This window comes from Equus quagga, chromosome 11, assembly GCF_021613505.1.
Source record: "Equus quagga isolate Etosha38 chromosome 11, UCLA_HA_Equagga_1.0, whole genome shotgun sequence".
Lineage (NCBI taxonomy): Eukaryota > Metazoa > Chordata > Mammalia > Perissodactyla > Equidae > Equus > Equus quagga.
The window spans coordinates 72259339-72285423 of record NC_060277.1 but is presented as its reverse complement, the minus strand read 5'-3'; the positions used below and the strand labels follow the sequence as shown (position 1 = coordinate 72285423).

Here is a 26085-nt window from a genome sequence, read left to right as displayed (position 1 = left end):
TCTTCATTGTGTGGGATTATGAATGTGTAATTGCCCGCTCACTAGCAGGGTCGTTTGAATTCTTCCTCTCCACCGCTTCACGTTTATCCTTTCTCTCACCCTCTCTTTGGGACAAAAATGAAGCCCGCTGATGGAAGAAAATAAATGGCATTAGCTTTAAAGGGACCATAAATAGTTTGGGGGAAAAAAGCAGCTATCACTTGCTTCCTCTTACTGAAACATACTAAATCTAAAGCAATTGAGCTTTCAAAGTATAGGCTCAGATTGTCCTATTAGTGGCCAAGAACGGTTAGGCATTTTTGGTTTCTTTTTAATTCTTTTGAACTATACTTTTTAGAATGTCTGCAGACAGCACCAGACTTTAGAAATTGCTGAGGCCTGAGAATGACCTAGGAGTCAGTGCTGGAGTGGCACACAGTCTTTTGTAGGGGCACGGTGTCCCTGGTTTTGATTGGGGCTCTCCATCACTCTCCAACCAACATTTCTTACACCTGGTGCAGAGCTCAAGGTTGGCTTGTCTTTGTTTGACAAGTTGAATTCAAGTGAATGTTGAGTTTTGCCTACTTTGAAGTGCTATTGACTGTGGTTGGGCCAAGGACCCATAGAATGTCCATCATTCGGCACTGTAGTGACTAAATTCAGTCTTATCACCATCCTTGATCCTGTTTATTGCACATAAGCCTGAATAGCGCTTTTTGACAGAGTGACATGTCTGCTGCATATTGGAACCCTTTGCCACTTGTCCTCTAAATAATCTCTCATTTTTAGACAACCTGTAAAGAATCCAAACAGCTATCTTCTCTCTCCATGTACAAGACTGAGCATTTTATTTGAATTCTCTAAAGACTGAGGTAGTTGGACTTTGTCACTAATGTAACATTAGATGACAGCCTGGTCAAATGAAAAAAATTGAGCTTTGAATTTAAATTTTGGCTCTGCCACTCTCTATCTGTGTGACCTTGGACAAGTTACTTAACTTCTCTGAGCCTCAGATTCTTCCTCTGTGACATAGAGATAATACCAGGGTAGTGGGGGTTAGAGTTGATTATTTAAAAGCACCGAGCACCATGCCGGGCTCAGTCGTGCTTAGTAAATGGCAGTAATACTGCTGCTGCTGCTGTAACTCACAGGAATATCAGTGTTCCTAATTCCGTGCATCCAGGCATTTGTCAAGTTCCTGCGGCTTTTGTATCAGCTTCACTCCTTTCCATCCCTACTGCCCTGCCTTAAAGCAACTGTAGGTTTATTTGCTCTAGAAGCCTCCCTAGTGTCCCTCAGTGGGCTGTTCTCTGTGAATGAAAATTGCACAGAGCTTACCCGTGGTCTAGAATATCTACTGTTGCGTCAGAGGTGGTGAAAGGCCCTGTTCTCTTGTCCTGTTCTTAAGACCTACATCAGACGTTTGCCAGGGCTTCCCCTCAGGGGTTTAAGGCTTCTGAGAGGTGGGTTTGAGCCAGAGTGAAGATTATCAGGGCTTCATGCCTTTCCTAGAGCACCCGCTAATGCTCTCCTCCACATCTGCGCCATGAAAGGTAGCTCTTTCTGGCCTCCCACTCTGCCTGCAGATTTTTTCATGAGCACCCAGTAGAGGTCTTGGGAAAGGGCCTGAGAGTGGGTGCACACTCCCCTGTGTGTGCAGTGTGCAGCTCCCAGAGGTTCTGTACTGTTGCACAAGCCCCACACTCGGCCATTAGTAATTTGTTAAAAGTTCTAGTTGATTCCTTCCTATCTGCCTGTATAGCATCCCCGTCTTCCCCTTATGTTCTGCCACATATGAGACAGTCCTTAGTTGTCCCCATCTCTCCTTGGAGAGCCTGTCCCTCCTTGGATTTCAGGATACTTGGTTGCCTTCAGCTCTCTGATGGGATCAAGAAAAGTTGTGATTTTGGAGTTTATTTATTTTCTCTCATTGTTAATGTAAGAGTGACACTCTTTCCAGCTTCTGCATCCTAGGCAAAAGCACAACGGGCCAATGGGTTTTAATGTAGCATAATTATGATAAGTTCATTAACAAGATTTCAGATTCCACACTGCCACTAATCTTTAAGAATCTACACTTTTCAAGGTTAGATGTAGTTTCAAAAAGGATTGTCAGCAAGTACCTGAAAAGGGTATTCAAATATTTCTTTCATTTCTAACTACATATCTGCGCGAAGCCAGATTTTCGTATTTTTCAACTGAAACAACATATCACAACAGATTCAGTAGAGAAGCGTGTGTGAGAGTCCGGCTGGCGTCTAGTAATGCAGATGTGAAAGATATTTGCAAAGACACACAAACAGTGCCGCCCTTCTCAAGAAATTTGCTTTGTTTTGGGGAAATAGAATTATTTTTCATAAAACATGCTTTTTATGTTAACATGTGATAGGTTTATTATTGTTATTTTTAAATGGATTAATAGACAACTGTTTGTTAAACTTTTCAGTTTTAATTTCCAATGTTTTATATATCAATCGACATAACCCACGTAAACCCAGTCTCTTTGGGGCCCTCAATAATTTCTATTAAAGGGATCCTGATATAGAAGTTTTAGAAATGCTGTTTCTGAATAACGTTTCAGTGTTAAATAAGCAGGAATGGCAGGCAGTTTATTCTGGTTTTAATGACAGTGACTGCAGTTAGTGTATTTGTTCATTCACTCAGTGAGTATTTAGTGAGTGCCTTCTGTATGCCAGACACTGGTCTAGGCATTGAGGCTGGTGCAGTGAACAAAGCAAAGACCCTTCTCTTCTAGAGCTGACACTAAGTATGGCTTTTTTTGTTTCCAGATTCTTTGGCTATTAAGGAGTTATCCTTGTGACCTTGGTTTATTAAGTATGTTTGCCGGAAAACAGATGTTGAATTTTATCATATACCTTTTCAGCTTCTACTGATACGATCATACGACTTTTCCATTTGATTGATTAGCTCAGTTTCTTTTTGTGTTTTGCATTTTGGGTTGTTTTTTTTTTAATATTTAACCCTCCTTAAATACCTGCTGAGTCATCGTGTATTGTGCTTTTAATGTATTGTTGAATTCTGGTGTTTTTTCTGGGATTTTCATTCATGTTCAAAAACTTCATTCCTTTTTTATGACTGGATAATATTCCATTGTACGTATAGACCACATTTTGTTTATCCATTCATCTCTTCATGGATACTTGGGTTGTTTCCTCCTTTTGGCTGTTGTGAACAATGCTATAATGAACCTTCACCTACAAATATCTGTTTGAGTCCCTGCTTTTAATTTCTTTCAGTATATACGTAGTGTGGAACTACTGGCTCATATGATAATTTTTAATCATTTCAGTATTTAATCTCTTTGGAAACATTTTTTTCCATATTGTTCTGAGCTTTAATAGATTTGTTTTTCCACCAGGCAAACATATGTTCCTATGTTGTCTTCATTTAATCCATACAGACTGTGTGTTCAGATTAGCTGTAGAGTCTTACGTTTTTGTGTTCAGTAACTAATAATAGGGATCTGCCTCCTCCAAAAAAGAAAAATAACACGATTGTTTCTTTTAGTTAGTAAGTCCAGCAGTTGCACTGTTTTCCTCCTGACCTTAGAAACACATCAAATCCCACTTGTGTGCAACGTGATCATCGAAAATGGTTTTAGGAAAAAAGTGTGCCAAGAAGGAACACTGAAGTTTATTATTCTTCTGAGCCATCTCCATAAAAATTGGCACCCTTCAGGAGCCAAGAAAGAAGGTCAAGCATAACTTTTGCCATCTGCTTGTTTCCATGTTAAAGTCAGTCACAATTTTAAACTAGAGTCTCTGCATCTAAAGAGGAAAATGCCATTCATCACTACTGTAATGCGCTGGCTGGTACCCAGGCTGCTCTTGCTCTTGACTGCTAGTAGTTAACTGATTTTGGAAGGAAAATTCCATCCTTAGTTTGAGGTTGCACATTAGAAAAATTGCAGTGTTACTGCTGACAGTGCAAAGCTTTCTGGGTTTCGGGTCCTTGACACAAAAAGTCATTCAGATATCTTTAAACAATGGATGGGAATTTGAAACTCTGTCTTCACGTAAGAACTTGACCTCCTTTTTCCTCTTTCTTCTTTCCTCCATGGAAATACGGAATTCAGAGCAGCATGAATTCAGTGCTGTGGTTGTTCTGTCAACATTTCCATTTATAAATCCCTATTTTCAGGAGTCTGTAATATAGCTATAAAATTTCCTTTGCTCTAATTTGGACTCTGAGGTCTCCTCTGGAAGGAGATTAATTTTGCAAAACCAGAGATAATAGTTTTTTAGTCTTTTTGGTTTGGTGTTCTTTAGTCGTCTAGATTAAAGCTCTAAAATGTACAAGATACTTACCATCCTTCTTATAGAGTTGGATCACATGCCAGGATTTCTGATTTTTGTTTCCATGTTATATTGTGGATTCTCTGAACAGATTCTGTATTCATCTCTAGCTATTGTATGTGATACCTAGAATATGAATGTTAGGCAAAATGTATTAGTGCTACGCTCATAATGGCCTCCAACTAGAAGGGGGACATTTCTTCTGGAGATATACTTACAGACAGGTAAATTTGATGATCTAAATACTGTCTTTTATAAAGCAAAAGAAGAGGTGAACCGAGGGATCTTTATCGCATCTCAGACCTAATTACTCACCCCTGTCTCCTTGTCATACCTCTGAACTTTTCTTGTTCTCAGTCACATGGGAGCAGTATAGACAGATAGCCAACTGTTAGTCCTCTGATAATATCATTTCTGCTAGGCCAAGTGTCACACCATTTTTTGTCCTGACTGAGTACTTGGAGATCAGAAGATCTTTGGAGATTTCTGGTGACTGGATTAGCATCTTGTGGTCAGGTTCCAGTAGCAGTTGTCAGCCCTGGAGTTACCCAGATCTCCAGAATTAAGACTATATTATTGGGGCTGGCCCAGTGGCTAAGTGGTTAAGTTCGTGCCCTCTGCTTTGGCAGCCCAGAGTTTCGGCAGTTCGGATCCTGGGCATGGTGCTAGCACCACTCATCAGGCCACGCTGAGATGGTGTCCCACACAGCACAACCAGAAGAACCTACAGCTAAAATATACAACTATGTACTGGGGGGCTTTGGGGAGAAGAAGAAAAAAAAAAAGATTTGCAGCAGATGTTAGCTCAGGTGCCAATCTAAAAAAAAAAACAACAGAATATACTATTGTCAGGCTAATATGTCTTCATTGATTGACTACAAGCAAAGACACATTTTGGGTTGCTTTGGCAGAAGGTACATTTTGAGTCATTTATCTTGATTTATAATGTTAATGTTTTATTACAATATAATTAAGTTTACCTTACATTCTACAAAATATTATTACGTATGTTAGTTTACTTGATCCTCACAGAGACGTAGCTTAGGCCATATAATGTTCAACAGGCTCAATAGGCTCTATGACTTGCCCAAAATCACACTCAGTGAGATAGTCTGGGTTTTCTCATTCCCAGTATGCTGCATAATTGTCTATACCAAATTCTCTTTTTAAACAGTGACAAACTTTAAAAGCAGATTTGGGAGCTACTTTTTTCACTGTGGAACCTGAAAAGCTAACTGGTTCACAGGGGACTCCAAGCATTGGCAGTGACCATGGCGTCCATAACCATCTGGGTCCTGCCCAGCATGATGAAGAAACTGGACTGAGAGAAGCGCTGAAGGGTGAAAGGAGAGCACCGTGTGTTCACTGCGCACCTGTGGTACTGGAGGGGGTTAGGTGAAATAGGAAGAGAGAGTCATCCAGATGAAACCTCAAGGAGGTCCACAGCCTGAGGAGCATTTGGTGCAGAAGGTATCTCTAAAAATCAGCTGAAGGCACATCCACATGTCACCACAAAAGAGTGTTCTCTTCTGAGTGAAGACCCATGCTATTGATGAGAGTTACTAGGTGACTCAAATTAGAAGTGATAGTAAGATCTGGGGGGTTAGAATGAAGTAAGCAGCCTTTAACTTGGCAACTGGGAAGTCCTAGATATTTGTGGGAAGTAGGCCTTTGTTAAACTTGGACAAATTATTCCTTTAGATGTGCCCCATTTCCTAAAGTTTTGAATTTCTGTACCTTTTATTCAGCAAAAGCAGCTGAGACTTTTGCTTAAACATTTTCTTCTCTTTTGGCATTTGGAGTTGTTGCTTTAAATGCACTCCTTCTCCAGGGTTACAGTTCATCAAAGGAAGCTGTGCATGAATGCATTCGCCACGCCCAGCTGCTTCAGGGCTAACGTAGTTTAAGTTATGGATGATATCAGATAGAAGCAGAACTTTAAAATGTGAATGTTTAGTCTTGTTTGGGCACTGCTGAATTTGTGTCCCAGCCTCGTCTTGTGACTTCAACTTCTGGCTTACCTCCTAAAAACAATAAAAATGAACTCTTTGGTTCATGTTTTCAGTGGAGTGGTTTGCAGAAATCATAAATAAAAGTAACTTAGCTGGAACAGAGCATTTTAACAAATAAGGTGAGAATTACTCCCTTTGCCCTTTACATTCTTTTGGTTCGCAGATGTGGAAAGAAGTCTGTACTTTAAATAAAGCCCTTTTATACTCAAGGCTCCTGAATTGACTATGGAGGAATTAGTGTTAACACCAATGATTCTCATCTGGTGGGTGACCATCTGGCATTTGACCAGGGCTGCCAAACCTAGAAGGTACCTGGTGTGTTCGAGGACAGAGGGAAGCACGATGCTGCACACATACACCCATCCATGGCTGTGAGATACCTGTAGCCACTGCTACTGTTTGGCACCATTGTGGAGAATGGGCTGTGTTGTTATTATTGCTGAGGCTTCTTAAAGCATCTCTGCTGCAGCTGGGGATGCCCTGTTTCCATAGCAACGGCTCTCAGTGGTGCCAGGGTGGCCAGCAGTAACAAAAGAAGGAACATTCCATAAATAGAGGCTACTTATCCATAGAAGTCTACCTTCAGTGGATGTCACGGGGCCCTCTGTTGAGGGCTCATCAGATGTGGTGGCCCTCAGCAATGTTTTTGCTCTCTTGAGGAGTTTCTTGCTTTCTAAATGATCATGGCACTCTTAATCATACCTCTTTGTACATTCTGATCTTATAGTTATTTCTTTTTCTTCTATGTATTCCTTACAAGCTCTTTAAAGATGTGTCCCCATCTAGTGATCTTTTTCTCTCAGTATCTAGCACAGTATATAGTAGGCATTCACTTTTTATTGAAGGAAAGAACAAAAGATTGAAACTTTTTTCCTGGAAAATGTCTCATCGTCAGCATGGTTCAAAGAGACCACCCCCCTGATCCATGAGCCATTCTTCTGCATATGCCTGCCGATGTTGAACTTAACTAGCTTACTTACAAAGCTCTAAAAGATGGGGCAGCAACCTTTGGCTCTTAGAGAGAGAGTCTCTTCTGAAATATTACATTCCGTCTGGGAGATCTGGAAATATTAATAGTTGCCATTTAGTGAGCCCCTTTTGTGACCTGAGTCCTCAGTCAGGACTCTCTCGGTTTCAGAAGACAAAATCCCGATTCAAACTAGCTTAGGCAAAAAGGGGGATTATTTAGAAGGCTCTTGTTGTGTCTTGTTTTGAAAGAGAAGTTGGACAGTCAGACTGTGGAAGAGTCGTGTCACAGCTGGACTTGTCAAACACCTGCAGCCCAGGAGTGGAATACTGCTCAGGCTCTTTCTGTGTCTGTCTCTTTGTGTGTTAGCTTCATCATTTCTACCTGGAGACCACTCTCCTCCCCTTACTGGGGAACTGTGCTGCAGTCTAACTCAGTTTCACATCTTGGGGCTCTTACCGCCAGAGAAAGGTGAAATTTCTTTCCCAGTTTGTTCTGGAAAGTTACAGAAAACTCCATTTGGCCAAGCTTGGGCCTGGTCTGCCTCTGGGACGGCAGACTCTATAAGAACAGGTGAAAGGAGAATTCCTGGGAGGAAGGAAGAGTAGTGGGTAAACAGTTCCAACAGTGTTCACTGCTAAGCCCTATATTCCTTCCTATCACAAAGCCTTTGAGGTAGGTGCCATTATTCCTGTTCTAGAAATGATGAGCCTTTGCCTCTTAGAGGTTAAGTGGCTTAACAGCAATCACATAGTAAATGACAAGGCTGGCATTTGAATCTCGGTCTGCTGGCTCAAAAACCCTTGCTTTTTACTAAGACAATGCATTGCTTTTCCAAACAATAGGAAGGGAACTGGCAGACAGATGTAAAGTTAGACAACAAAAATGATAGCAGAATAGTGGAAAAATAAATTTTCTTCCCAGTAACCTTGAATATTAGCATCTCATTTTTTCAAAGAACATAAAGCCATTCGAGTTCTGAAAATGAGCAACCTTTTCCTGCTTCCTCAGTGGCAACAAATGGGATCTCAGTTTAAAATCTCTTAACAGCTGCCTGTGGACTCACAGGATAAAGGCAGTGTGATTCTCTAATAGAGCAAACTGCAAGATTAGATGCCTCTAATAGCCAGAGGGGATGTTCACTTCTCAAGGCACTTCCATTGGCTTCGACCCCCTCTATCTACACAGGTGGCAGACAACAATTCTAAAAAAAAATTAAAAAGACGAAAGAAGAAGAAAGCAGTAGAGTCTACGCCAAGTTCCACACTGCTTATCTCCTGCACACATGACCTAGTGTGGCTTTGGTAGCCTGTTCAGAGTCTACGTCAGGAGGCAAGGAGAATTAAGAATAATGGTTACAGTTAATGATGCACGAAAACACGGAGATAGCATAACTGGTTCTGCTGAGTCTTCTAGGCTAGCTCAGTGGGTTGCTCTGCATCTCCCAACTGCAGAATTTGAGTTGCTAAAGAGGACCACTACGGTAACTGCTTCCTAGTAACACCCTTGAATGCAGACTGGAGCCCTGTGGCAGTGCTCAATTCAGAAACTCCGGTAAGGATAGTTTGAAAGCAGACATTTTGGGGTGATTAGTTTTGTTTTTAATCTCCATACAGCTTGGAATGGAAAAGTAGCCCCATTTTATTTTAAAGAGTGTCTAGGGACAGTGCCAGAATCTTTCTTTTCAGCACATTTTCTTATTAGCCAGGTACTAAGTAAAAGTATTTTAGTATTTTTTAAAAATAAAATCTTAACCTTTTATAGGTCTTATGGTTCTTCCAATTGCAAAACATTCTTCCTATGTAATTGATTATCAGACATTAGATATCAAATATTAGGATGTGTGTTGAGAATAGACTTGCTTGATGAAGTGAATGCTTCAGAAGTACCTTTTTGACTCTGGAAAATGAATTATATTAAATTTAGTACATTGTTATAACAAGCGAAAGTATTCCAGCCCCCAAAGAATCTGGCAGACAGTTTATCTTTCTTTAAGTCTGTGAAATGTAAGATTGTGTGAGTCTTATTTGTTTGCTAGGAGAAAAAAGTACCTTCAGCAGAGACAGTTCTGGTAGGATGCCAGATTGAGAATAAGGAGAAATAGGAATAGAAACCCTTTCTCTGAGAAGGAATCGTGCAAACTGCTTCAGACCTTAGATCCAAGAATAGAACGTGGCCCTTTTTGCTTTTCTTAGCTGAATGTCCTATATCTTAGGGTGTTTGGCTAGAAGATGGTGGTTACAATCCCATGAGCACATCACTATAACATGATGTGACCGACAACATCACAGAATTCTGTGCAAATCGTGCCGCAAAAAGTAAGTCCTTTCTGGTGGGCAGTTGCCTGCAGAGGCCTCTGTAATACTTTTTTACATCATGACCCAACATTTCTTAGGAGGCTTCAGTGGGTTTAGAATTTACTGACCCCTTGCAGCATCTTAGGCATTAGATACCATATTAGCCAAATAGATAACAGTTAGAGAAAGTATGATGCTCTGTTTTTGAACCACTGCTTATAACTGTGCCTGAAGTTAGGGCGAACCATGGGTGTCAACACACCTCATTCAGAGCAGTAGTCTCCGCACTTAACAGTATTCTTCTGAAAAGTGCTCCACAATATTTTTAGTCAGTTGGCAAATATTTGTTGTGTTCCAACTGTGCTCTAGCTTTGGTTAGATGCTACAGATGAGGTGACCATATGATTTATCACCAGAGTCACTTTTGAGAGTGAGCAAGGAGCTATTAATAATTATATTAAGACAATAGTCATAAACTAGGCCTGCCATTCTGGCAACGGAGTGGATGATTGCCTGGATTATAGGGGGTATAAGAATGCCATTCGTATTCTTTGTCCACACTCTAACTTACAGCCCTGGTAGAGAGCTAATACACACTACACAATTCAGGAAAATTATTAAAAAGTCCTACTCTTCTGTAATTATCCCATTACCTCCCCTCTGCCAGGTCACTTTCTCCTCTTCTGCTGAATGGTTCCCACAATAGACATGGACAAGCATCTCTCATCTTTAAAAGTTCCTCCCTTCATCCCATCCATGGCGTCATTTTTCTTGTCTTCTCATAGCAAAAACTTCTTGAAAAATAGTCTATACCAGGGGTCAGCCAACTTTTTCTGTTAAGGGCCAGATAGTAAATATTTTAGACTTCAGGTGCCATATAGTCTCTCTTGCAACTACTCGACTCTGGATTATATGGTGAAGATATCCATAGACAATACTAAACGAATGGGATTGGCTGTGTTCCAAGAAAACATTTACAAAAACAGGTGGCAGACTGGATCTGGCGCGCAGGCCATCGTTTACTGACCCCTGCTCTCTACTCACTGTCTCCACTTCATCATGTCATCACCATCCACTTCCATTCCCTCAAGTCCCCTGAAACTGCTCTTGTCAGGGTCGTCAGTGACTTCCCTGTTGTTAAATTCAGTGCCAGTTCCCTGTCCTAATCTTACATACATTACGCTCTTATGTGATTACACTCTTTTCCTCTTCCTTCGAACACTTTTGTTTGGCTTCTGTGACACTACAGTTCCTGGTTTTCTTTCATGTCACTGGTGGTTTTTCTCTTGCATTTTTACTCTCTCCTTCTTTTCTTCTAGACTTCTGAACGTTGGAATGCCCAAGGGCTGAGCCCTGGGCCGTTTCCTCTTCTCTTCTCTTCTCTGTCTTTACTCTCTTCCTAAGTGACTTCTTCCTGTCCTACAGACTTCATAGCATCTATGAACTGATGACTTTTGAGTTTAAATCTCTAGCCTGCACCTCTTGTCCAAGCTCCAGGCTCATCTCCAACTTGATATCCCCACTTGATATCAAATATGCTGTGTGCTTTTAACATACTGAAAGGGGAACTCTTGAGTTCCATTCCCACCACCACCACACACACCTGCCTGTCCAACCTGTTCCTTCTCCTGTCTTCCCTAGCTTAGTAAATAGAATAATTCACTGGCTTTTCAAACCACAATCTAAGAATAATCCTTGATTCTTCCCCTTCTCTCATTATCCACATCCAGTCCATCAGGGAGTCTTGCGGGTTATATCTTCTTCTAAATCCCAAATTGCTCCCCTTCTTGTCATCGCCACCGGCCACCTGGGCTAGACCTCCACCATCTCTAACCTACACAACTACAGCAGCTTCGTCACAGCTTTTTCTCTCCTGCTTTCACTCCTGCCTCTGTGCGGCCCCCTTGCCACATAGCAGCCAGAGCGGTCTTGTACACATGTAAACCATCTGCCAGTCCCTTCTTTAAAACCCTTCAGGGGCCGGCCCAGTGGTGTAGTGGTTAAGTTGGCACGTTCTGCTTCTCGGCGGCCCAGGGTTCGCCGGTTCGGATCCCAAGTGTGGACATGGCACCGCTTGGCAAGCCATGCTGTGGTAGGCGTCCCACATGTAAAGTAGAGGAAGATGGGCACGGGTGTTAGCTCAGGGCCAGGCTTCCTCAGCAAAAAGAAGAGGACTGGCAGTAGTTAGCTCAGGGCTAATCTTCCTCAAAGTAAAATAAAATAAAATAAAATAAAATAAAATAAAATAAAACCCTTCACTGGCTTCTCATTGCACTTAGTACAGAATCCCCATGCTTTTTACCAGGTCTTTGAGGCCCTCCATGCTCTGGCTCCTGCTTACTTCTCCAAATTATTTCTTAACATTTACCACTCTCGTACTACCCTGCCATCCACTGCCTTACTTTTTGGTCCCCCCAAACCCTGAGGTCTTTTATTTGCTGTTCTCTCTACTTGAAATTCTCTTACTCCAGATCTTTAAATCGAGACCTTCTGTGACTACCATTGCTGTTACTTTCCTCACAATGCTTAATTCCTTCATCGTACCTTTCACACACTGAAATTTTCTTCTCTATTTATTTAGTTGTTATTCCAGTATCTCCCCCTACCTGCCACTTCTCAAAGTAAGTTCCTTGAGGAGAGGGACCATGTCTGTCTTGTCTTCTACCATTGGATTCCCAGTGCTTAGAATAATGCCTGGCGCTTAGAAGATCTTCAGTAAATATCTGTTGGATGATACAAGGAGTGAATTGATGAAATGCCAACTAATGTAGTTGGGACTATAACTGCCCCAGGAATTCAGAGTAATAGTTCAGACATGGATAGTCTATAGTCACAGGACAGTGGAGGCCTGTGTTGCTGGAACGTGAGAATTTGTTTATGATAGACTATGGATTTGAAAAATAGCATTGTAATTTAGTACACACTACTCTTGTTGCTGTTATTTTAAAACGCTCTGGCCCAAATAATAAGTTGTGAAGTTGTGACCTTCAGGCGGGCTTCTTGGACCTCCCTTCTTTCTCTCTCTTCTACCAAACAAACAAAAAAGACAGTATTAGTGATGGTCTCTCTGGGCTCCAGTGACACTCTATATATCTTTATCATGTCTCAGTATTCTTATTGTTTATTAGCCTGTCTCTTTGCCTTACTGGATTATAAACTCTTTGAGAGGAGAAATTCTATTTTTTATTCCTGCATCTTAAGTATGTTATTTGTTGATTGAATAAAGTGGTTATTAAAATTAGTTCTAGTTCCTGAGGAACGTGGCCAAAAGAAAAAACAATTTTTCAATTATCTCAGAAGGAAAAAGTGTAAACTGATGTTTAAAAGTATCTGAAACATGGGCTGGCTGGGTGGTATAGTGGTTAAGTTTGCACGCTCCGCTTTGACAGCCCAGAGTTCACAGGTTCAGATCCCGGGCGCAGACCTACACACTGCTCATCAAGCCATGCTGTGGTGGCGTCCCACATATAAAATGGGAGGAAGATTGGCATGGATGTTAGCTCAGGGACAATCTTCCTCAAGCAAAAAGAGGAAGATTGGCAAGGGATGTTAGTTATCTTCCTCAGCAAAAAAAAAAGAGTTTGAAATAATAAAAACTCCATATGAAGACTGAAACATTTAAAAAATCTGAAATAATGTAAAGATACAGTTTATTAAGAGACAATCATTGAAAAGTAGCTTTCTTAAATGGGGAGGGGAGGGAATATATGGAGGGCTTCTGAGATAGATGGAGTTCTGAAAAAATACATGTATATAAAAACAATTTACTACTGTTTATTATTTACTATAATTTACTACTATAGCTACAACTTTACAGAATTAATGGCATTTCAAGTTAAAAATGTTTTCCTGTCTAATTTCCTAGGTTCATTAACCCCGTATATTTTTTTCAGTATGTGAGAATTACAAAGCTGATTTATGTTGCTTAAAAAAAGGTCTGTTGGACCCGATCAAAAAATGGGCAGGGGACATGAACAGACATTTCTGCAAAGAAGATATAAGGATGGCCAATAGACACATGAAAAGATGCTCATCATCACTGATCATCAGGGAAATGCAAATCAAAACTACACTAAGATATCACCTTACACCTGTTAGAATGGCAAAAATATCCAAAACCAAGAGTGACAAATGTTGGAGAGGTTGTGGAGAAAAAGGAACCCTCATACACTGTTGGTGGGAATGCAAACTGGTGTAGGCACTATGGAAAACAGTCTGGAGATTTCTCAAAAAGTTAAAAGTAGAAATACCTTATGACCCAGCCATCCCACTACTGGGTATCTATCCTAAGAACCTGAAATCAGCAATTCCAAGAGTCCCATGCACCCCTATGTTCATCGCAGCATTATTTACAATAGCCAAGACATGGAACCAACCTAAATGCCCAGCAAGTGATGATTGGATAAAGAAGATATGATGTGTATATATACAATGGAATACTACTCAGCCATAAAAAAGGATAAAATCGTCCCATTCACATCAACACGGATGGACCTTGAGGGTATTATGTTAAGTGAAATAAGCCAGACAGAGAAAGACAAACTCTGTATGACTCCACTCATAGGTGGAAATTAACATATAGACAAGGAGAACTGATAGGTGGTTACCAGGGGAAAGGGGGAGGTGAGGGGAGGGCACAAAGGGTGAAGTGGTGTACCCACAACATGACTAACAATAATGTACAACTGAAATTTCACAAGGTTGTAAACGGTCATGATCTTAAAAAAGAAAAAAAATCTGTTGGGGCTGGCCCTGTGGTGTATTGGTTAAGTCTGGCACACTCCGCTTCAGTGGCCAGGGTTGCAGGTTCAGATCTCGGGCACAGACCTACACCACTCACTAAGCCATGTTGTTGGCAGCGACCCTCGTACAAAATAGAGGAAGATTGGCACAGATATTAGGTCAGGACTAATCTTCCTCAAGCAAAAAAAGAGGAAGATTGGCAACAGATGTTAGCTCAGAGCGAATCTTCCTCACCAAATAATAATTTTAGAAAACGTCTACAGTTGAAATGGTGGTACCATAATTATGGTAAATGTCTTGCCTGACTATTCCTGAGAGCAGAGATGGAGTGTGTATGTGTGTCTGTGTCTGTGTGTGTGTTTAGTCCATGATTGATTGGTTTTAAAGTTCAGCTAAAGCATGTCTTGAGGTCCTACTGTATTATTCTGGGCACTGCCCTAGGTATCAGGGAGTCACAATGAATAAGGGTCCCTGCCCTCTAGGATCTCATAGTCCACCCAAAAAACAGACCCACAAAAAGTTATTACAAATATTAAGTATACATAAAGAACCCAGGGGTCCAGATGAATGTACTGATTCTACTGTGTGCTGCGTGTGTGTTTATGGGAGAGAGCGTGTTGGGAGGGAAGGGGAACTCAGGGGAAAAGATAGAGAAGAAATGGCATTTGAACTTGGCTATGGGAGACAACAAAGATGTGCACACAATCAGTATCTGTGTTGAGCATTTTCTTTTGAAAGTTTACTCCTTTGGTTGGACATGGACATCTGATAATTTATTCCTTTTTACCATTGTTATTTTCTTAGAACTTGATTTTAGTTTGTCATAATTTATGAAATCTAAGATTGGGCAGAATGGCAGTAAGTAGTGTTCAAAAGAGTCTTGTATCCTGGTTTTGAGGAGGTGATGTTAGCACTGAGGAAGAGAATTCTTAGGAGGGAAGAGGAGGTGGAGTGAGTCAGCATGGATTCACCCAAGGAGTGCCTTAGGATAGAAAGTGTCAGATAGTGGGCAGCCTGGAGGTTGTGCATGTGAGGGAAAGGTGTGGGCAGAGGAGAACACTGTGTATGTCTATATTTATCTATGCACATACGCATGCAGGCATTTACTCAGGTTGGTCATAAGTCCTAGAAATAAACCTAATATTTGTGCAGCTTTTTACACCTATTATGTCAGTCAATCTTCCCAGCGACCCTGGAAGTTAGTGCCATCGGCACCACTTTGCAGGTGAGGAAATTGATGCCCAGAGAGGTTGTATAGCTAGTACGTGACAGTGAAGGCAGGCCTCAAATTCCTGCCTTCTGGCTGGAAAATGGAGGGGTTCTCACTCTCCCATTTTAGGGTGCTAAATCCTGGAATGAGAAAGGCAGGAGGGTGGGAAACTGAGTGGAAACAGTTGCTGATGAGGCATCCTTTGGGGTGGAATGGGCTTGCAAGGAGCTGCTCCATGTGACCCAATTCCATTCCATTGGCCCTTTGATTGTTTCCTACACTTTAGGTGAAATTTCCCAAGTTATGAATTTTTGGCTCTGGCAGCAATGCCAACTCTTGTTCCGAGACTAAACCTTCTGATGATTAAAATACCTGTGTCCAGGTGGCAGAAATTACAGGTAGAAAAGCTCCTTTGTTCACAAACCGTTGTAGGTGTCAGTGACACGCTCCCGTGGAACAGATGCACACTGAGCCTGCCTGCCCAGGAGGTGGTGGAGCAGCGGCTTGGATAGTGTCACCTCCGACTCAGTGACTCTGACCCATTCCTCAGACTGGGCTAAGGAATGACTTCTCAGAGGAGCTTCTGGACATTCATTTCAGAAACTGTAACATAGTCACGTGCAACTGCTTAAAGTCCTTGTCCCCACGTGTGAAATGCCCGTAAATCCCAGAGGCGGGCCGGCCAGGTGGCACAGTGATTAAGTTTGCATGTTCTGCTTTGGCGGCCCCAGGTTCACCAGTTTGGATCCCGGATGCGGACGTGGCACCCCTTGGCAAGCCATTCTGTGGCAGGCATCCCACATATAAAGTAGAGGAAGATGGGCACGGATGTTAGCTCAGGGCCAGTCTTCCTCAGCAAAAAGAGGAGGATTGGTGGCAGATGTTAGCTCAGGGCTAATCTTCCTCAAGAAAAAAAAATCCCAGAGGCAGAGGAAGATCAAAAGAAAGCTGTGTTTGGGATTGAGCCACACGTTGGGCAAAGAGCTCCAGAATGAGAAAGGAATCCCAACATCAGAAGACGTGGACAGCCCAAGATACCTGGGAAGGAAAGGGAGATTCCATCTCTATCTCTAACAAGGAATTTCCTACAGAGGAAGCTAACTCAAGTTTGCTTTTTGAGGATGTTTTCTAAGCAAAAAAGAAAACGTATCAGGTTTAGAGGTCGCACTTCCATACAGTATAGCTGAATGCAGGGGTTCAAATAATTCTGTCAGGGCATTTGTTGTTCTCCCTTCATCTCAGCTTTGCTTTCCTCTTTCCCCTGTAAGAGTGTCCTTCTCAGGGATGCTGGCTGTTCCCTATGGAAGCAAAGATGGCCACACACAGCTCTAGGGTTACACTGGCCTTATCATTACATTTATAAAGGGCTTGTGAGACCCAGATAGGACAGGCCCCTCTTAAATCCAAAATAAATAAAGTGCTTTTGATGAAATGAAGCGTGAGTTCTTCTTTTGGCTGCAGCATCTTTTGTAAGTACATCTGTTCTACACGTGTGTGGCTTTGGCACCCTCACAACTCCCTGAATATTGCTTCTCCTGCTTGCAGAAGCTACTGTGGGTTGTAATGCTTTACTGTGTGGCATCCATCTTTGTAGGTTTTTATTTCAGTGGAAGCATTTGGCTCACCATTGGCTTTTGAGTGTCCCTTTCTACTTCATTTCATAGGTTTCCAAATGGGGTACTATAAATATCTTTAAAGTTTGCCACAGTTCTGGAGTCCCATGTACAGTCCTGGTTTTTTTGAAGGTACGATCTTCTAGAATTTCCAAAATTCAGAGCTTGCCCTAATGTAGAGCCACTTTTGTTTCTCTGCAGGCTTTGAAGATTACTACCCACACGTACGCGCACACACACACACAGATATGTGTGTCCTGTTGATTTGTCGTCATCAATAAAATGTAGCGAGCACTGAGATAGAGGGAGATGGTCTAGTTTTTAAATTAAAGCTTTATGATGCAGACTGGCAGGAATCCTGAGTATTTGTACATATCCAAACGCAGACTCTCTCTCCTGCCTTGGTCCAGTCAAATTGTCAGCAAAGTTCAGTGAATCAAGAGAGCTTCCTGGTAATTTTCTTCTGAGGCTAGACTTGATTACAGTGTGGTGACTAGTGCTGTCTTGCATTGCTTCTTGTTTTTTATTTATTTCTCTTCTTCTAGGCACTTGAAGAGGCCCAGAAAGCTATTCAGCAACTCTTTGGTAAAATCAAAGATATCAAAGACAAAGCAGAAAAATCGGAGCAAATGGTGAGTTGAGGTTTCTTCCTGACTTTTTTGCGCTAGAAGAGGAAGTTAGCTTCTTGTCCAGTCACACGAATTAATGGGCTTTTTCTGCCACTTGCTGCCAGCCACAGTGCCCACATCTCTAAAGCAAGCCTGCGGGGACATTCTAGATCAGTGCAGGAGGAGCTGCGAGACGTGAGTGACTCACCGTCCCTGCTGCCCTACATTCGCAGCCCTGTTTTTAAATAGGAAAAGCTTTTTTCTTTCCCAAAAATAGTTTCCTAGTCATTTTGGATTCCTTTCTCTCGCATTTGTTTATGTCACATATTTCTCAGTTAAGATATATGATACGTAACTTGGTATCACATGAAAAACTGGTACCAGTTCTAGGAGGTGGGATGTTTCCTGCTATGATGCATGTTTCTGGTTTTGATTAAGTTCTCCCTCTACAAATGTATGTCCTCTGGTGATGTATTCAGAGGCCCCTCCGCTGACCGAGAATCCAGCCTCACCCACTCCTACGCCATGGGAGGCACTGTGGAGTGGTAGCTCCTGGGCTCAAATTCCAGCTACGTAATGTAAGGTCATGTCTCTGAATCCAGTTTCTTCAACTGTAAAATAAGAATAGTAACATCTACCTCAAAGAGTTGGTATAAGAATTAAATGAGCACTGAGCATGGTACTAGGCTTGTGTTAGTTGCTCAATGAATGGAAACCGTTGTTAGTGTTTTTTTCCCTGTACTTTTTTTGGTTACAAACTCCTAAACCCTTACAGACTTTTCTCCCTACGTCTCCAGGAACAGATCTGAGGTCACATTTCTGAGTATCCGTCAGTTCTCTTTTTTGGCTGTTTGGCAAGATAGGCAAGAATATGGAGTGTGGGAGGGGAGGGACAGGCCTTCAGCTGAGGTCAGTGGGGGCGGGGTGACACAGAGAGTTTGATATAATAGTGAAAAACGTGGCCTGGGTTCAGATCCAAGCCCTCTGCGTACTATTGACCTTGAGCAAGCTGTTTAACCCCTCTGGAACTCAGTGTCGTCACTGTAAAATGGAGATCATAGTCATGTGTACATCGTCGAATTATGGGGATTATATGGGATAATGCAGAGCACACAGTTAGGCACTGAGGAAGTGTCAATTGTCGCTGTTCTTATCTTTAGCTCTTCCTGCTTCTACTCCCAGGAAGGTGGTGTTAGGAATCTTAACTAGCAAACTAGGGGTCAAAGGATGAGAACTCTTTCATCAAAGGAAACGAATTGATATTTGTGCTTCGTTACAGAATTAAGCCTTTGAGAGGAGGCTGTGTATCATCAGAGAGGGATTTGGATTTGTGGTTCTTTCCCCAAGGATGTGCTGCGCTCAGCTCGATTCTCAGCTGACACGATCACATGTGCCTTTTGCTAGAGTTTACTGTGCTCAGGTTTCTTACTCATCGATATCCTTGTGATTCCAATCTGTCATTCTGGACCACGCTCTCTCCTTCAGCCGAGGGGGGACGCAGTAGCAGTCTGACTACGCTGCTTCTAAAGTTATTCAACGTTTTATTTTAAAGCAGTTTGCTTTGCTGGATAGTGCTTTGCTCACAGGAAGCAGAGGTAGGACTCAGGAGAGAACTGGTATTCGTTGAGCTCTTACCATGTGCCAAGCACTCTGCCAGTTCTTTCGTACAAGTGACCTAATTTAGCCCTCACAACAACCTTATGAACTCAGTGGTATTATCAGTATTATTTTTATGATTACCTATGTTATAGATGAGGAAACTGAGACTCAGTGAGGCTAAAGAACGTGGTCTAGGACAGAGGTGGTGAGTGGAGGAGCTGGGATTCAGCCCTGGAGCCGTCTGACTCCAAAACCTGCCCTGTCTTGCTCTGTCCTTTTTTGGCTTCCCATGGATAATAATTATGGAAAGTCACTGCCAGTGTTCTGTTTGCATCATGGTCTCCTGTGAGTTTGACCTGAGCACCCCTTGCGTGAGCTGCCATTAAGGGTTTTGTCTATGGAATAACAAGTAGTTCAGTTTGGACATAGGATATGTGATGGGGAGAGGTGGGGGCAGATGGAGACGCTGGGAATGAAGGACCAGTCGGCTCCGGTGCAGAGCAGAGAGGACCTGAACGAGGAGTAGAAAGGGACAGATTACTGAGATGAGGCAGAGGAAGAATATTCAGGATTTAATGACTGACAAGTGATGCAAGAATGAGCAGAGTCATAGATGACTGACTTTTAATACCGTGAAGACCCCTGATGCTGGCACTAGAGCTGAGGAACCCAGAAAAGGGCAGGAGCGGGGTGGTTTGTAGGAAAGAGGATGATGTTTTCAGTGCTGGAAGTGATCGGATTATAGGGCCAAACTCCTAATCTAGTTTACTATTCCACCCCTGATCTTTTTCCTCAAACTCAGCTATTCAGTAAAGAGGTGGTATGTCCTTAACCTTCTTTTTTTTTTTTCTCCCCACAATAGAAATAGAGATATTTTGATAGTCTGAGAGTTATAGAGAGAGAGCAGGCTTGATGAGGAAGTCCCCAGTTAGCGGAAGAGTCCACCTAGATGTTAGTAAAGTTGGGCAGTTGTTCCCACTTCACTACTGAGTGCACTTATCTAGAGACTGAAATATACTTGTATTCTCTGATACAGAGTTTCTTCCCCTTGGACGTGCTGGTCAACACTGTTGGAATTTTACTCCCCTGATCACCTTCTCACTCCCTGAAAACGACACCTCTCCTCTTACGACATTACATGTTAAGCTTATGTTACCAGGGTTGCATTTTAGTCCTCTTGAGACTTGAGAGCAAATCTTCTTTGCTGGCGACTGGGCAGATAAACCCTGTTCCATGAATAAAGACCATTTTAATAGAATTAGCTAACTAAAACTATCCATTTTGCACTAAACCTAATAGTCCCAGTGTCAGAAGGCATACTTTTCTGACCTTGTTCAAGAGATGTGCTATATTTGGCTCCTGGACCCTGGACACTGCATACTAAATTGCTGTTTGGATCACTCCATTTTGGGTGTAAAATAAAGTTCATTTCATTCTCACAATTGAAGATTTTGTAACCCTGGGTAAAGTGTGCTGAGGAAATGCCAAATTAAATTTAAATGGGCTGATTGGAAATTATTTTGATTATATATTATGAGAACGTCTGCGTTTTCTCTGGGACTAACCTGGGGGTTTTTCCTTGCTTCATTTGCATTATTTTCTTGTGGAGCTACTTGCAGATGGATTTGCATCTTTCTTAACATTCCTCCTTTTTTTCCTGTGGCTTTTCAATCTTTAGGTTAAAGAAATTACCCGCGATATTAAGCAGCTCGATCACGCCAAACGCCACTTGACCACCTCAATCACAACGCTGAACCACCTGCACATGTTGGCAGGTGGCGTCGATTCCCTCGAGTAAGCGGTGTTGACTTTCTCTTTTGGATCCACAGGAAATGAATGTGTCACATAAAGAAAATGACGTCATAGCTTTATTTACTTCTCGGCCAGGAAAGTCTCACTCTCCTGCCCTGCTTCCTGCAAATCGGTCTCAAACGTTCAGTCACCATTTTCGCTTTGTGCCCTCTGGCGTGGACAACGTAACAAACACCTGAAACTTTGAAGTGAAGTGCATGTGTGTCTGAAAGGGACCGAGAAAGCATGTGGAGAGGGACTCCAAGAATACAGACCCTTTGCTTGTGGTAGATCTCTGCCCTGGAGGCCAGCAAGGTGATTCAGGCCCATAGTCACGCCCTGCAGCCTCTGCCTTGGCGAGTTTTCCTGCTCCTGTTGGGCTGCGTTGCACTGTTGTCAAATTACCATATGGAAACAGATCTTTGAATCATTTAACCCACTTTTTTTTTTTCACCTTTTTTTGTTTTTTTTTTCAAAGGCAGTAGCTGCTTCTTTGGTTTATAGAGGAGCTATAAGGAATGATACATGAGGACATGAGAAGTAGTATTAAAAGGAAGAGCTGATTATTTACCACAAAGAAGCAATCCAAAGGCCTCTTTTACTAGCAAAATTCTGACATGCCAGTTCACTTCTGTGGTCTGTCTCAAGCTGAGAATTACCCTGCGTCAGCCTCAGTGTAATCTCATATGTGGATAGAGAAAGAGCATCTTCATGGAAATTTAGATTCAGTATACAAAACTGGGGGGAGAGTGGTCAGACTCCTTCCTGATCTCTCCCAGGCATTGCATGAGCTTCAGTGAACCCTGGTCCATTCTCCTTCGAGTAGTGATCAGAGAGGGCAGCAGGCCAGTGGGAGACTGGAAGAGCAGTTGCCTTGTCCCTTTCCCCAGATGCTCAGTGTTTCCCACCAAGCTATCAGACCAGGAAGTGGTAGCAGCATAACACTTTGGCTTGGACTTGATCCTGTCTTTTTAAATGCCTCTTAAGGGAAGTTATAAATTATACATTTAATTTAAAAGCCCAACCCTAATGAAAAATTTAGATCTAGTAGTTTGTCCTTCCTTACTGTATATAACTGTTGATTTTATCAGCATTCTTTTATTTAAGCCTCATTAACCTTAGCAATAGGAAAAGTAGACATATCTGAAACAGAGTTACTTAACATTAGCTTAAAATCTACAGATTTAATATGTAAATGCATATAAATGCTCTTTGTTGTATCCAAGGAAGATGTGTTCTGTTTGCCCAAATGCTATAATCCTCAGATGGTAACATTCCTACCCCTTCTCTGTCAAAAGCTTGCTAATCACATGATACCCAACCCAAATACCAAACTCATAGTCTTCCCAGATTCCCCTCCCACCACCCAATGAGAATCCATCACTCGCACATTCTTTTGTACCTTCCACGGCACATAACTTGTACTTCTGTTTAGAACTCAGTTCATCCTACTTGGTATTAGTTAGATGTGTGCGTGGCTCTCTCCCTTGCTAAATGATGTCACCTTAAGGATTTGGACCAAGTCTTCCCCAGTGCACTGCAGCATGTGTATAGTCAGTGCTCAGTAAATACTTATTGAGTTGATGTCTGTTTTAGGGCTTACAGTAGCTTGTTTCATATCTATATCTTGTGTCCTTGGTGTTTTTCTAGAGTTCTCAACTTCTTATTTCCTTGCAGAGCCATGACCAGGCGAAGGCAGTATGGAGAAGTTGCTAATCTTCTTCAAGGTGTAATGAATGTTCTGGAACACTTCCACAAGTATATGGGAATTCCACAGATCCGGCAGCTTTCTGAAAGGTAAAATGTCACTGGAGAAAATGATCTTCCCTTGTAAGAAAAGATGGTGCTAGGAAGTGCTTCAGTACTTAGCTCGGTATGTTCATTGTAGAATCTTATTGTGGGAAAGGACCTCAGATGTCATCTGATCTGACTCTATCTGTTGCAGATGTCCCCTCTACCATACCACTTACCAACTCCTTACCCTGGCTTCTACAGTGACCTGTGTTACATAGTTGCTGGCCTGGCACCATTGGAGTGGCCGCTGCTGAGTTGTAAATATAAACAACTCTCAGTTGTCCACATCTGTGAGGGAAACTGTTCCAGTAGTCTGTTTTCTTGTAACAAACCACCACAGAACTTGTGGCTTAAACAGCAATTATTTTGCTCATGTAATATGGCCTGGCTCAGCAGAAACAGCTCATCTCTGCTCCGTGCAGCTCCAGCTGGGGCAGCTAAGAGGAGGATCCGTTGGCTCACTCTCATGGGTGGCAAGTTGGTGCTCGCTGTCAGCTGGGAGCTTAGCTGGTTGTCCTCCATGGGCTGCTTGGGCTTCCTCATGGGAGGTGGCTGGGTCCCAGGAAGGAGCATCCAAGAGAACCAGGCCTTAGAAGTCATATAGCGTCACTTCTGTAGTCACAAGATTGTCAAGATTCAGGAGGAAGGAACATAGCCTCCTCCACCTTCAGTGGGAGGAATGTCAAAGTCATATTGGTAAAAAGAGCATGTGGGATGGGGTATATTGCTGTGGCAACCTTTGGAAAATACAGTCTGCCACTGGAACTTCAGATGTGACAAAATGATGACTTAGCCTCTTTAAATTTGTTCTTTCCTTCCTACTTCTGTTGAGTTTTAATCCCAGATTCAGAGCCAATAGAAAGAAAGACTGATGTCTAGAGAGAAGGAAGATGAGGATTCTAAAGGAGGATGAGGGGTGGTGAATTTAATGCCTTTTCCATTAGAAGTAGCAACAGGGAAAATAACTGAGAAGACAGAGACAGTCACAATTGACGAATCCTAATCTTTTTTGCAGCAAAGAAGAAACAAAGGGCCTGGTACTTAGCAGCAGCCATCATTTTCAACTCTGCCTTCTTATAAGGCCTGATTGCTACAGGCCTCTTTTTTCCTAAGTTTTTAAATTTTTTAATTATAGAAGTAATACATGTATACATTTTATTTATTTAAAAAAGTCAATATGCAGATGAAACTTAAGTCCCCTTTAGATAGATCTCAAATCCCAATGCTCCCCATGGAGATAGCCACTATTATCAATTTAATGTGTATATCCTCCAGATTTTTATCTGTGCATTTACATAAATCTATAAGTTCAGTTTGTGCATTTATTTTGCTTTGTTTTATTTTAAATAAATGATTTCATATCATGTACTTCATTCTGAAACTTTCTTTTTATACCTAACAATGTATTTTAGAAATTTTTCCACATCAGTATATACAAATTTCTTGGTTTTTTTTTTTTTTGAGAAAGATTAGCCCTGAGCTAACTACTGCCAATCCTCCTCTTTTTTTGCTGAGGAAGACTGGCCCTGAGCTAACATCCCTGCCCATCTTCCTCTACTTTATACGTGGGATGCCTACCACAGCATGGCTTTTGCCAAGCAGTGCCACGTCTGCACCCGGGATTTGAACCGGCGAACCCTGGGCTGCTGAGAAGCAGAATATGCGAACTTAACCGCTGCGCCACTGGGCCAGCCCCCTCTCTTGTTCTTTCTAATGGATGCATAGAATTCCATAGCATAACATTCTACAGATTGTTTTAACTATTTTCTTATCACTATATTGTTTGCTTCTAATTTTTAAATTACCCTCCCTTTTGCACATCTGCAAAATATTTGTCTAGGATAGATTCTGGGTCATAGGTTATATGCATTTAAAAGTTTAATAACTGCTGCCTTTTTGCCTCCAAAGAGGCTGTATTTACTCAGAGTGCTGTTGCACAGTGTGTGAGCACCTGTTTCCCATACCCTCAGTGACACTTGATATTGTCAGTTTTCCTTTTTATTTATCTGATGGATGAAAAATGGTATCTAGTTCCTTTAGTTTCATTTCTCTGGTAACTGGTGAGATTAATTTTCATTTAATTGTTGGCTGTTTGTATTTCCTCTGTGAAATGTCTGTTTGTATCCTTTGCCTGTTTGTCTGTTGTTTATCCCTTTCTTACTGATTTGTGGGAGTTCTCTGTATATTCGGGATGTTAATCCTTTGTCAGATCTTGCCTGCAAAACCATTTCAGTGTGTAGCTTATTCTTAGGGCAGTTCTTTGACTGTCCTTTCTTTTTCTTCTGTGATAATCGATCTATGCAGGTTTCCTACTTCTTTTTTAAATTGTGTTAAAATATACGTAACGAAATTTACCGTTTTAATCATTTTAAGTGTACAATTTAATGGCATTAAGTACATTCACAGTACTGTACAACTATTACCACTCTATTTCTGAAACTTTTTCATTAACCCAAACAGAAACTCTGTACCCATTAAATAAAAACTCTCATTATCTCCACTCCCCCCACCTCTGGTAATCTCTGTTCTATTTTCTGTCTCTATGAATTTGCCTATTCTAGGAACCTCATATAAGTGGAATCCTACAATATTTGTCCTTTGTGTCTGGCTTATTTCATTTAGCATAATGTTTTCAGGACATACACATACACGTGCATTTATCAAGTTAATTATCTTAGCAAACCTGCATTCATACTGTATCATGTATCAGAATTTCATTCCTTTTTAAGGCTGAATATTTCATGTATATACTGCATTTTGTTTATTCCTTCATCTGTTGGTGGGCACTTGGGTTTTTCCATCTTTGGGCTATTGTGTGATAGACTAGGCAAATCTATTTCCTGGCATTTATTGTTGCCTATTAAAAATCTGAAGTCAGTCTGATTCTTATTCTTTTATAAGATAATCTGTTTTTGTTTGGTTTTTATTTTGTTGCAGAAGCATTTGAGATCTTAACGGGGAATCAGAAATTTTACTAGAACATAGATTTCTTTTCATTCATGTTGCTCTGTACTTATCATTCCTTTAATCTGAAGACTCATGAGTTTCTTAAGTTCTGAGCAATTGTTGTCTTCTTTCTTTGTGTAGTTTTTATGCTTCGTGCTCTATGTTCTCTCTTTGTGAAATTCCTATTGCACAAATATTGGAACTTCTAGA

The 26085-nt window shown here is 41.6% G+C and overlaps 1 protein-coding gene across 1 annotated transcript in view; it reads left to right on the top strand.

Moving 5' to 3' along the window:
• The window catches only part of VPS53 (VPS53 subunit of GARP complex), a 136204-nt gene that overhangs the window by 17008 nt on the left and 93111 nt on the right, over positions 1–26085 (top strand). Inside the window, exons 5-7 of the mRNA XM_046675849.1 lie at positions 17683–17769; positions 21023–21138; positions 22813–22932. Coding sequence (XP_046531805.1) covers positions 17683–17769; positions 21023–21138; positions 22813–22932 — 323 coding nt within the window. The remainder of the gene's footprint in view (positions 1–17682; positions 17770–21022; positions 21139–22812; positions 22933–26085) is intronic.